This window comes from Coturnix japonica, chromosome 8, assembly GCF_054131305.1.
Source record: "Coturnix japonica strain WE chromosome 8, WE-NBRP24, whole genome shotgun sequence".
Lineage (NCBI taxonomy): Eukaryota > Metazoa > Chordata > Aves > Galliformes > Phasianidae > Coturnix > Coturnix japonica.
The window spans coordinates 16,600,341-16,613,356 of NC_140670.1; the positions used below are offsets into that span (position 1 = coordinate 16,600,341).

Below are 13,016 nucleotides of genomic sequence, written 5' to 3' on the forward strand. Positions count from 1 at the left end.
TTTTCCCCATTTTACTACGCACTAGAAATTTATTCTGATCTGGCCAAGGCTTTCTCACTGCTGGTTAGATGCTAAGGTCACTGTGGTGTTATTAACACCAGAAAGTGGGTCCACGTCTTCAGCTTATTGAGAATACTGCTCCACCCACAGCTCTGTGCCTCTGCGAACAGAAAGCTTCTTACTAAGGTTACTTTGGTCAAAGAGAGAACATGACACACAAAGGAAAAAGCAATTGATAAAGAACTCATTAGATAGTTCCATTTGCTCCTTTGGACCCATCAGTGATCAGAGCACAGCAATACCTCTCAAGTCATCAGGAAAGGAAATTCACTGCTTCCCTAGCAATATTTGCTGTTGACAAATGTTAGTCCTTAGAAGCTGTGACATTGCTTCTGATAAATTCTTTGTGATACTAAGCAAAGTATTGTTAGCAACACTGATAATCGTGTATGCGGAAAAAGATAACCAACTGGTGATAGGGCCTCTGGCTACATAACACTCCTTCTCAGGAAGTAGCCTTTATCCAGATGTTCTCCTCTGTCATGGTTTGATGATTTTTGGTTACTGGTATTCCACATCATAACATCATGTAGTGCACTGGGAGTTAAAGTGTTAATGTTCCAGTTCCAGGTACCTGCCCCGAGTAGAAGAACTACTACATTCTTCAGGGGTCTTTATGGTCAGAGAGAAGATGGAACTCCTGGCAAGGTCACCTGATGGGGCTTTTTGTCTTGGTGCTCCTCTCCTTTGCCTCTCCTTGCTGCTGTTGCCTGTCCTGACTGTTCATCACTTCAGGAACAGTGTAAGACCTTCAGCTGTTTGGACAGTCTCACTCATTATATTTATTAGCTTCAATTCTGTTGTATTATAGTGTGTTATCTTGCATTCTGATACCGTATTCAGTAAGTTAGTTTGTTTCTCCTCAGATCATTGCTGCTGTTTTTAATTATTTCGGGGTCCTGTTTCCCTTTTCTGGAGGTGTGGATTTTGTGAAAGCCCTCAGTCCCACTCATCATGGAACTGGGCTGGACCAGCCTGTAAATAGCCTTTAAATGAACCCAGGTAAGAGTGGGCTCAGCACCCATCCCTTTCAGTCATGTGGGAGGTAGAGGTGAATTGCTTGCACCCGTGCCCCCTGGGCTGGCCACCCCCTACCCCAGGGACTCAGTCAGTTTAGGCTGTATTTTATCAGTTCCCTTACAACCATTTTCAAGGATATCATCTTATACCCAGCTTTTCAGGCTTATGGGGATGAGCTTGGGGAAAATAATGAAAATGCAGTTGGTAGTGATGTTGTGAAATTTCTGAGACCAGCAAACTTTACCAGCTAAGAAAAAAAGTGATGTTATTAGACTGAAGAATAACTCTATATGCACATCCTTTTATGCAGATATGCACGTGCCTTTATGCAGCTTTCATGTACAGCCACTCATAAAATAGAAGCCACACAGTTCTGTTGTTCAACATTGGTTGTATTTAAGAACTACACTTCAGAAGGTACCGTGTGTTTGTCACACCCCACCCCCTGCACACACACACCCCTAGCAGAGAACACACACAGCTTCCCAATACCATGGCAAGGGGCATTGAAAGCACAAGGTGAAAACGGAAGGGGAGAGTCAGTCCATCAGTGCATTGTAAATGAGCTTTCACAAAGTCAAGTGCAGCAAAAACTGTTCAGACACTTAAAAAGTTAGACCTTTGGCAAATAAAAAGGATCCTAAAGTTCCGTAAGTACCATTCTCTCTCCACATGGGACATGAACTCCCACCCTGAGCTCCAAGAATTAATGGTGTCTAACAAGTAGTACTGGAGACTACTGCATGATAAAATAAATAGCGCAGAGATGGGATTTCATTTGAGCATCTTTTAAGCAAGGGCAGAGACTGCGAGTGTGCCCAGGATTCCTGGGAAGCCCTTCTTTTGGGCCAGTCAGCAGCCAAGCCTTCTTCCCCACCTGCCCAAAGGCTGAGCACTGAGAAGCATCCAGGTGAGTGACCTTCGTTTGGCAGAGTCTGCAACAAGTAACACGGCAGTCAGACTATTCAGTGACATGTACGCTTTCTGAACAAGGGCTCTGTAGCTGCCAATTAACACTTCATTTGCTCTGACCTGGAAGCAGCCATAAAACTAGCCCTCAGAACCTCCAGTTCAAGGAGCCTATCACCTTTGCGCAAGAAAAGCTCACAGCATGTAGCGTGTGAGCTATCCTTGCAAAAGATGAGGCCTGAGGCCAATGCCAGAGCACTTATCGAGCAGCATCTTCTCAACACTTATCAGAATCCTGTGTCAGAATAAGACCTGAAGAAAGGGGAAAGTAACGGGAAATCTCAACAGGAAAAACAATCCCTCACTATTTTCTTGAATGAAATACAATAGCTTCTCCCATCTATACTCTTAGGACCTATTACAACTGCATTAGATATACAAGTCCTTGGCACTATCTCCAAATCAGGAACAGCATTGCAGTGCACCCCAGGGAATAAAAAGCCAGACTCCATATGAGCCTAAGGTGTGTGGTTTTTTTTTGGTTTTTTTTTGCAGCAGAGATGGAGGAAAGCAAAATGATTTTTTAGGGTGACCGCTGAGAACTCAACCAGAGGCTCCTCTTGTTCCTCTGCCCTGGTCTTGTCACTTCCAGCCATGCCAAGTTCCAGAATGCGAGAAGGATTAAGGTAAACTTAATCACAATTAAACAGAAAACCCTGCTCTCTTTCAAGTGACTGTACAAGGGAGGGAACACCACACTGGCATGGATTAAACTGATGGACAGGAACCATTCATCACACAAACATGCACACACGTGTGCAGCCACACACGCTCGAGTTCTTGCAGGTTTGGTTAAAAGGGCAAAGTGTCTGAGGAGCTGGCATCCCTGATGGGGATAGAGGAGGCTTTGTACCTGTCTGACACTGTCTCTCTACACTTTCTCTCAGCACTCCTGCAGTATTTTTTCAGACGTGGCCTGATCAGTCAAGACTCGAAGATTGGCCTGACGTTTATCTATCTCATTTCATAATGCTTCATCCCCTTTTAACACACTGCAGCATACGAGTGGGAGAGAAGTCTTCACTCCCCAAAGCTGCTGTCAGAATGAAGGAGGTTTATTTAGACTCCTACAACAGATACTTGGAGAGCACAGGACTTGGTGCTCACATACTTGATTAATTCACTTTTATCTCTCTACCCTGTACAAAGTCTCAAGCACAGATGTCTTGAGTTGAAGAAACTGAATCATTTGTCCAGTTGCTCATCATACACAGATCATTTCACTTTTTCACCTCTGCTATACAACAAGGTGCCAGAGTTGAGCATGGACAGGTCCTCTAACAACAAAGAACTGTGAAACCTGTCACTTCCCATTCCATATCCACTGCAGGCACCAACATATAACCAGCCACGAGGCCCAAACCCCATGAGGCTGAGGAAACACAATCGATCCCAGTTCCCCTTCAAGCTCTTCTTCAAATGCCTGAAAATCCTGAAGCAACATCTGAATGCCAGAAGCCACGCTTCTTTTTGTGGCAAACAGAGCAGAGGAAGAAAAAAAAGTTAGTGAGCATGAATCCAGCTTCCAGTAAGTGCAGACTCTTTCTTGGGAGGTTCGATTAGATGACAGTGGAGGATGATCGGGGTACTAATGGTTTTGCAGTTCCAGTAGCCCCCTTTATTGTGGGGGCAGGGATAGGGATGGGTCAGGACACCCATCAGTCTGTTAAGTGCTGCGTGCAATACTAGCTCTCAGTATCTTCCATTGCTTGTGAACAAAGCAGCTGCAACATCAGTCACCTGGGCAGCCAGGCATTAGTCATACCGTCCTTTAATCATCATATTCAACAAGGGACCGACCTGTTCAAAGCAAAAACACACTGTTAGCCAGGATAGTTAAACAGAAGAGGCAACTGCACAGCATGCTCCTTCCACATCCGGACAGTTTAAGAGCCAAGTGCCCAAGGGTGGAGGATGTCAGCACTGGGGCACTCTGAGTTCTCAGACAGTATTCAGCTTCAGATGCAACCAAAGTACTACATGCATAGTATTGGTTTGAGATTGTTTTCACTTCCCTGCATAGATTTAAGGTATCTCAGAACATGCTATTAAAAGCAGCCAACCTTCATCAGGGGTTGCTTTTCGCATGTTAGAGAAGGAATATTCTTACCCACTAAATCCACTTTGGTCATTAGAGTTACTTGGAAGGAAGGCTAGTACTGACAGCTCTCCAGCAAGACCACTCCTATTCCTCAGCACTGCCTGATGGGAAGACCTTAAGCATGCTATGACAGCAAGATAATTGCAGGGGACAGACTGACTTCACATTATTGAGCTAAAGAAGAGTTCCTGCACAGTGATAAGTGATAGAAACCATGAAGGCATCTCTATTCACATCCAGTATTTTCACTTTCAGATCAAAATGACATCTTCAAAAGCATATATGAGTACTTTAGTGTACTGTTTTTTTAAATATCAGTTAATTAAAATTAGGAAGAAAAAAGCTGAGATAACTGGGATTAAGGGGAAAGCATGTAACTATGGAAGAGCTATTTCTGATTTAAGAGATTTGGAGTTAACAACTTAACAGGTGAAAGTAATTCAGGGGTGGAGCCTGACTCCATCTCTCCTAGATCCCATTTAAAGGCTGACCACCACTATGGTAGCATCTCTTTCTGGAGATTGCTTCTGTGTGGAGTTTTTGTGGTGAGCCTCAACATTGGTGAGCATCCATCTTGACTGTGAGTCTCAGCATTGGTGAGTTTTTTCTTTTATACTCTCTGGCTATCCATTCACTTTGTAATTACTACTATGCACATTCCAACAGCAGTGACTATCTGGTTCTCATTCGTACCTCTTGTGGACTTCCTAAGGCTTCTCCCAACATCTTCTCAATGTTTCTCATTATCGCCACTTTCTGATGAGCCTTTAATGGATATTCAATTCTCTTTGGGGTCGGGGCACCCTGAAATACCAAAAGTAGCTCATTGCATGATTACTGTGTTGGCAATTTATTCAGTCTTCTCCCAGCCACTCAGCTTTTCACACCACATGGAACACACAAAGTAGTTTTCAACATTAAAGCACACAGTTTCTTGCAAAGAAGATCTCACAGTGACAGCACGTGCCAGTACAGCTCTGTTTGAAACAATCTTCTGGACAGAGATATTCAAGGTGTGTAGGAAGGTGCTTGTACTCACCTTGTACCAGAAGTTCACAGTGATGGTAATCCCACCATTCAGGAGGGACTCGATGTGGTGCCACCTGCATGGAAAGAACGAAAGAAAAAAATTAAAAATAAAAAAGAACTACTGAGAAGTTATTTCTGCAGCTTATAAGCAAATGCTTTGGCTGAGTGAATTGACTGCTCTGGACAAAACTGCCCCTGTACCTCCAGCATGAAGAACTCAGAACTTCTGGAAAACTCCTTTCTTAAATACAGATGCTTTTTTTGCACATTAGTAGAGAATACACACAACAGGAAGAATTATCACTCCCATCTTAAAGCCAGGAAGCAGGCTGGCCCAAGATGTAACAGAAAATTACTTATTTGCTGGAATAGGCAAAGCAGAATTCTCTTAAGAGCCAGCCCAAGAGTTTAAAGAGAATTTTTTTATTCCCTACTTGCTGGTCCTTGTGCAGTCCCACCATCTTTCTTACCAGTACATAGGTATGTATAGCACATCCCCTGGACCCACCACCGTCTCATAGCCAACCACGCTCCGGAAATTTGGGAACTTCTCATAGTCAGGATTGTCAAAATCCACCTAACACAACAAAACATTAAGAAACTTAGAAAAAAATCCTGCTGTGATGGTCCTTATTTTGCCACAGTATGAAGTTCCTCCCTATCCTTCCTTTCTGGCTTGTACATTCCCATTTCTGTCTTAACTCTATAGTAAGCTCCTGCATATCCTGAAAGTAACACCAACTCAGTTAGAGTCCTGAAATCTCTCTGCGAGCAAATCTGTTTTTGGCCAAGTGATCTATGAATCAGAATAGAGGAAGCAGCTGTTAAAGACCAGATGTGCTATCAGTGGGAGAAGTTGATAATCCTAGCGCTTGCAAGTCAGGGCCACGCACAGACAGAAACACCTCCTGCCCTCCCATCTATACTCAATGTATTCAGTAGTTAACAGATCTGAACATGTGTGCTGCAAAGCTCAGAAGTGCTATGCATCTTTAACTGTAGTACAGGTTCTTCCCACATAGCATCTTCACAAATACCCTTGTTTTCCCATGGAGCAGAAAACAGATCTGCAACTCTCACCTGGCTCTGTCTGTCACATGGGTGGTGCACAGGATAAGGGTAGAGGCATTCAAACTGATCAGGAGGGAAAAGGATGCACCTCTTGTAACCCTTAATCTGAGCGAAGAAGTTCTGCTGCTCATCATAATGAGCTGGTGTCACATTCCCTACGCAGAGAGAAAAGATAATAAAGACACTTCTGTGCAGTTATGAGAGACTGAAGCAAGTTCTGTTCCTTGCCGGAGACAGTAAATATTCTTCCACATATCAAGAAAACTAAGTAAGGAAAATAACTCCAGGAATGTTACAATCTGGTCATTTTATCAGTCGGTCATTACTGAACAGTTGCTACCCCACTTAACAATTTCCATTCTGAATCCATATTCAGCAATTTATGCTCTGCAGGATTAGGATTTCCAGCTTGTCTCCATGAACAGCAGATGGCAAATGTCGATGGGAAGCTTTTTCATAAAATACTCTGTTTAGCTGAGAATTTTTTATAGTCAATTCTACAACTTATTATTAATCTAGAGAAAAGGAGTCTAATAGTCTGATCTTGGAAAAAGTCCTAATAATTCTGCAAGAAAAGAAGTAAACAAACCTCCTTGTACTGGGGCTTCATAATACAACTCCCTTCTACTGTTTCAGTCACTGATCAACAGTTATGAAGCTTGACTATTATTACTAGATCTAAAATATAATTAAATTTTAAAATACAGTGAGTCACATCTGTTTTTTCCTTTAGGGCAGACATTGGTCACTCCTAACAAAAGTCCAGAAGGCTAATTTTGCTCATCTTATAAACTCTTAGACTGCAGGCATTTTACGTCTATGGCATCCAAAGTATTCAAACAATAAACAGATCTCAAAATAGGATCACAGCTACCACCCTGTATCAAGCAGAGCCTTTCTACAAGCAGCAGATGACCTCCAGACATTCACAATTAGCAAGCTATTCCTTTTGGTTTTTTTCATTTTTATAACCCAAGTTGTGACAATAGTCCCATTACAATTGAAAGCTTTAAATTGTTTTCTTGGGAAGAACACTTAGGAACTAGCTGAAAATCCACTTAAAAGACTTCCTGGAACTCAAAGAGAATTGCTGACCAAATCTTCTCCCCAGGTCATAGGAAGCTACTTACCTTCCATGCCAATGAGCAGCAAGTTAGAAGTCAGTTGACCCCAGCCACGTTTCCCCTGCTGCTTGTTAATCCAGTTCCAGTTGAAGCCAAGGAAATCCACCACAATCTTCCTTCCAACTGTGTCGTTCAGAGTTTGCTGCAGGTATAGTCTGCATTTCCCCAAAGTCAGGCAGAAAGCAAATGTTAAGCTTTGTGATGAACACAGAAATGCATCTCCACATCTCTTAAGAAAGACTTCAAAGACAAAGAAATATAACTCCTAGAAATTTTGTTTTAACAGCACTGTAAATTGCTGTGAGAAGGAACGGCTTCAAAAAGTCCCCACAGTTGCCAAATGTGCGGTACACAGTGAAGCAGAACACGACTCCATGTGAACAATCACGGAAGGAAAATTGGAATTTTAATAAAAAACCCCACCACATGGGTGCTGGATGAAGAAGAACTGAACAGACTGGCTCACAAAAACACAAATAATCCTCAGATAAATGTTAGCACTATAAGTCATCTGCAATGAGATAGAAGTGTGTAAAGGCACAGAAAATCCAGCATGTTTCAGTATCAAGCTGCCTTAAAGCCACACCTATGTTTAGACACAGAGGATCAAAGGAATCAAACATCCGTATTAACAATCTTCATATTACTGACTGTAGTCTACGATGCTGTATGAGAAACTATGAATCACAGGCTGAACCTCTGATTAACCATCTGAGGCAAGTGACAGGTCAGCACAGGTGAAGGTAATTCAGCTGTGCTCTTGGAAGGGGTGGAGCTTGACTCCACTTCTCCCAGATCCCATTTAAGGGCTGACCACCATGAAGGTAGCATCTCTTTCTGAAGATTGCTTCTGTGTGGAGTTTTTGTGGCAAGCTTCAACACTGGAGAGCATTGATCTTGACTGTGAGCCTCAGCATTGGTGAGTCTTTTCCTTATATACCCTCTGGCTGTCCATTCGCTTTGTAATTACAACTATACATTTGTATAATTACAACTATACATTTGGTAAGCCAGGTAGAATTCATGATCATAATGTCCTTCTTATGGAATATGTACAAATGGGTCAAGGAGGAGAACATTACCCCCTTAGAAAAAATGATCCCAGGATTTATGGGTTCCCCCTATTATCAAATTGCAACTATAATTGAATGATCGGGTCTACTGTGTGTCAGGGGAAATTTTTCCCCACTGTTTGGTGGAATATTTTGAAGGTTTAAATAATAATTTCATAATTACAAAGGAAAGATGGTTAGCTGCTTCTACAGTGGCATGGCCACTATTAACTGCTTTAAATCAGGCAGAAATTGGATCAAATGCATTAGAAAGTGAAAATCAATTATCGAAAGATTGTATTGGAAAACTAGAACAAGAGCTCAGTATGTTATCAGTATATAAAACTGACATGCCACTAAATGCAGGGTTATGGTCCTCCAAGGAGGATCTTCAAAACTATATCAGAGAGTTAGGAATGAGAGAGGCTACCTATGAGGACACCTTTGATAGCCCAGATATGGTTTAATTTTCAGTGGGAATGAGGGACCTAATTTTACAACAGGCCCCTTCCCACATGTATGGTACTCTCGTGTCAATGCTAAATCCTCTAGTGGCATCAGAGGCGACGGTCCAGCAAGCAGCTCAGTTAGTGGCTGATCTGGGAGAAGCAGAGTGCCTGCAGACTAAACATAATGTCCAAGTATTGGATGAGGCTGAAGTTTTGCCAATAATTAGAACCAAGAGGCTGGCTCCACGAGCCCCTCAATCAGGACCCATAAGTGTGTCCTGAAAACAGATGTTTAATGATCTCCTCAGGGCTGGTGTTCAATCTGCAAAAATTGATTGATAGGAAAATATCCTATTCCTGAAGATGCATGGCACACAGATGGATCCAGCAAGGGCAACCCAAGCAAGTGGAGAGCAATAGCTTATCATCCCTCTACTGAGACAATCTGGTTTGATGAGGGGGATGGTCAGAGCAGCCAATGGGCAGAACTGTGAGCTGTGTGGATGGTTATTATCAAGGAACCTGGTGATGGTATCCTGAACATCTGTACAGATATTTGAGCTGTGTACCAGGGGCTCACTCTTTGGATCGCACAATGGGCTACCCAGGAATGGACTATCCACACCCAACCAATCTGTGTTGAAGACATGTGGTTAGACATATAGAATGCAGTTAAAGACAAGACTGTATGTGTCTACCATGTCTCTGGTCACCAACCCCCACAGTCACTGCGAAATGATGAAGCCAACACACTGGCCCAAATTTGATGGATTGAAAGTTCACCATCTGAGAACATTGCCTGTTGGTTACACCAGAAACTACAGCATGCTGGACAAAAGATAATGTGGGCAGCTGCTAAAGTGTGGGGGCTGCCTGTACAACTATCTGACATGGCCCAGGAACGTTGAGATTGCGATGCTTGCTTGAAGATGAGACCGAGATCATTGCCTGAAACAACAGCCCATATTGCTAGAGGACACAGTCCTCTCCAGTGATGGCAGGTTGATTATTGGGCCCCTGCCTTGGTCTGAGGGGGTGAGATATGCCCTGACTTGTGTTGATACTGTAAGTGGGCTACTGCAGGGTTATTCAGTACCAAAGGCAAGTCCGGCATACATAATTAAGGTGCTTACTAAACTGATGTCTGCCTCTGGTACACCTCAAGTTATTGAGAGTGACCAAGGGACTCATTTTACTAGTGCAACAATACAGCATTGGGCACAAGATCTCTTGTTGCTCTGAAAATGCTACAAACAATATGGGCCTCCCTGCTTAGGACCCAAATTACGGACACTGATAATCAGGTAAGACCCCAGATTGGTAATGAAAATAACCTTCTGCTCCCTACCCCAGAGAATTTAGAACCAGGAATCCATAAGATGAAGTGGCCCTGGAAGGTGCAGGTAGGACCCAAATGGTGTGGCCTACTTGTACCTTGGGGGAGATTGTTGGAGGTGGGAGGCTCAGTATTCCCCTCAGTGATAGGTACATATGGCCTACAGACATCGTGGTCAATACTCCAATCTTTATTGCCAAAGGGGTGTCCATTGTGTCCCTATGGCAGATCAGGATGCCTCCTTTGGTACCAGATATTGTTATGCAGACACAGGTATCTGGCCAAAGGGTATGGTATAGGTGACCAGGATGTACATGTACTCTGGTACAAGCTGAAGTACTGACCCAGGATAGAAATGTGGCCTGTATCCTACCCAGGAGGGCAGACCTTCCCCTCCTGGTACCTTTGAAACATCTGTATTACTCCCCAAGTCTTTGAGCTTCCAGAATCACAGGAATGAATAGGATACCTGATGATGGCTCATATGGGACTGATGGAACACAAATGGACGTGCACCTCATGATTGCTTGCCTCCAGCAACATCAGTCAAGCGCTGGCCCATGGAAGACTGTGAACTTCCATCAACCATCGCTTGAATTATGTCAATGTATATTGTGATGGGAAATTGTATAAGCATCACATTGGATTTCTGTAGTAAGGAAAAGATCACCTAACCATCGGTTCATGCTGGTGGAGTGCATGGGAAACTATTAATCACAGCCGGAACCTCTCATTAACCATCTGAGGCAAGTGACAGGTCAGCTGCAGGAGCACAGGTGAAGGTAATTTAGCTGGGATCCCAGGAGTGGAGCCTGACTCCACCTCTCCCAGATCCCATTTAAGGGCTGACCACCACTAAAGCATGAATGTTGCTTCTGCGTGGAGTTTTTCTGGTGAGCTTCAATGTTGGTGAGCATCCATCTCAACTGAAAGCCTCGGCACTGGTGAGTCTTTTCCTTATATACCTTCTGGCTATCCATTCAATTTGTAATTACAACTATACATTTGTATAATTACAACTATACAGATGCCCAGAGAAAAATGTGTTTCTATGCTTAAAGACTGCCTTTTCTCTTAGAAGAAATTACACCTGAAGCTGAGAAAAAAGGGAAAGGCACAGATAAACAGCGGACGTGGACACACAGAGCTGCCTCAAATTCAGATGTAACTATGCATTCTTAAGTGTTTTTAGGTGACTGGAGACAGATGAAATTAACCAAGAGGTTTTAGTGGCTAATGCGTATGTTCTGTATAACGTAGTGCTCGACTCAGTAAGTTAGGGATCTGTCAGAGGTGTAGGCTGACAACACCTACGAACACACAGCACACAGACTATTCTTCCTCATCTCTGTGACAAAAAGTTAAGACAGTTTACCTCAGTACTCTGTAAAAAGGTTGAGTTTTATAGCCTCTACATTTTTATTGTGTGGTATCTACCATTATCACAGTTTGCCAAAGTCAAGTGATGCATAATGCCTTCTCAAGCCCCAGGAGGGGGAGAGAAGAAAACGGTTTGAACAGTTGCATGAACTAAGGGCATGTATTTCTTTAGTAAGCAACACAGTTGCAACCAAATAGGAATCATGTGGGAAATGCCTATAATAACTATGGCTTTTATCACCAGCTCTCACTGCAATGTACCCCACAGAGACCTGAAGAAATGGAGGAATTTCTGCAAATCACTTACCTCTCAGCACTCCCTTTCTGTTGTATTTCTTGAAGTCTGTCCACAAACTCAGCAAACTTCATCTCTTCCCTGCTTGACTTGGGTTTGAAGTTCTTGAAATTGGCCATCTTCTTTTCATCATAGTACAGAAATTTGTGTGTGCTGGCACTGTACACTGAGAAGTCCCCGTTGCCAATGTTTTCCTGGAGGTAGTCCAGGTCCCATTTCAGGGCAGGATAAACCAGATTTGTATCTGTCAGCACAACCGGCTCCTGAGGAGAAACAGGAAGTTAATAGATTCAGGGATCTTTTAAACTTCAGAATTATCGTGTTACTGCAGCCCTACAAACTCTCTTTTAACATGAATAATTGGAAAAGGCACTTAGAGCAATGACAGCTGCTATATTCTCAAACTGAGCAAGCACAACATAACTTTCTGCAGGTTGCTGCCCCCAAACTCGGAGCTTGTCTTCCAAAACCAAAAGAAGAGCAGCCACTGTAATGCAAACTTCACATCTGTGACCATGCTCAAATCAAGAATATCTGTGTGCATGAAGTTTTATGCAACATTTTCGTGATTTCCACTCAAAAACTGAAGTAAATAAAGCAAAAGCTCCTGCACATACACAAGCCGAGACTGCAACGCCAAAGAGAAGCGTTCACTACAAATAACGGAACGGGGAACCGGGCGGGCTGTGAGCCCACTCGGGAAGGGGACAAACGGGGCACGCAGAGCGAACGAGCGGCGGCTTCGAGGGACGGAGTGGAGAGGAGGAACGGCGTCAGGAGAGCCCTGTAGCCCGTGAGCTGCCCCCACGGCCGGAGGGGGAGGGCCGCCCGCTGCCCGCCTCACCTCGTTCTCGATGAGCTCCTCGGCGCGGGGGTCGCTGTGGCTGAGGCGGGGGATGGGCCGAGTCTCGAAGGAGTAGTGGCGGAACTGGGATTCGCTCCAGCCGGGCCCCGCCGGGCCGTCCCGGCAGCACGACGAGGAGGAGGAAGAGGCCGCCGCCATCTCCGCCTCGGCCGGGGAACCCGGAACTAGAAGAGCGGAAGAAGTTGCTCGCACACAGCGACCCCGGAAACGAGGGAAGGTCACCGTGCAGGCGGTGCCGGCAGGGGGCTCTGCCTGGGTTCGTGCT

General features: G+C 44.0%; 1 protein-coding gene across 1 annotated transcript; it reads right to left on the reverse strand.

The window, feature by feature from the left end:
• Positions 1 to 1,454: 1,454 nt before the first annotated feature.
• Positions 1,455 to 12,911, reverse strand: HIF1AN (hypoxia inducible factor 1 subunit alpha inhibitor). Its single transcript, XM_015866739.3, has 8 exons — positions 12,731 to 12,911; positions 11,899 to 12,149; positions 7,381 to 7,529; positions 6,260 to 6,405; positions 5,650 to 5,756; positions 5,190 to 5,253; positions 4,844 to 4,954; positions 1,455 to 3,849 (listed from the first exon to the last, which is right to left on the reverse strand). The coding sequence occupies exons 1-8, from the start codon at positions 12,887 to 12,889 to the stop codon at positions 3,805 to 3,807; spliced, it is 1,032 nt and encodes a 343-aa protein (XP_015722225.2). The 5' UTR covers positions 12,890 to 12,911; the 3' UTR covers positions 1,455 to 3,804.
• Positions 12,912 to 13,016: the final 105 nt, after the last annotated feature.

What these genes read in the sequence shown, in the direction of transcription:
- HIF1AN (XM_015866739.3), bottom strand. Translation starts at nt 12,889, where the DNA reads ATGGCGGCGGCCTCTTCCTCCTCCTCGTCGTGCTGCCGGGACGGCCCG. An exon ending in GCTGCTCATTGGCATGGAAG is followed by an intron (nt 6,406 to 7,380) that starts GTAAGTAGCTTC and finishes CTCTCTGCGTAG; the next exon opens with GGAATGTGACACCAGCTCAT. An exon ending in CATGTGACAGACAGAGCCAG is followed by an intron (nt 5,757 to 6,259) that starts GTGAGAGTTGCA and finishes TTGTTGTGTTAG; the next exon opens with GTGGATTTTGACAATCCTGA.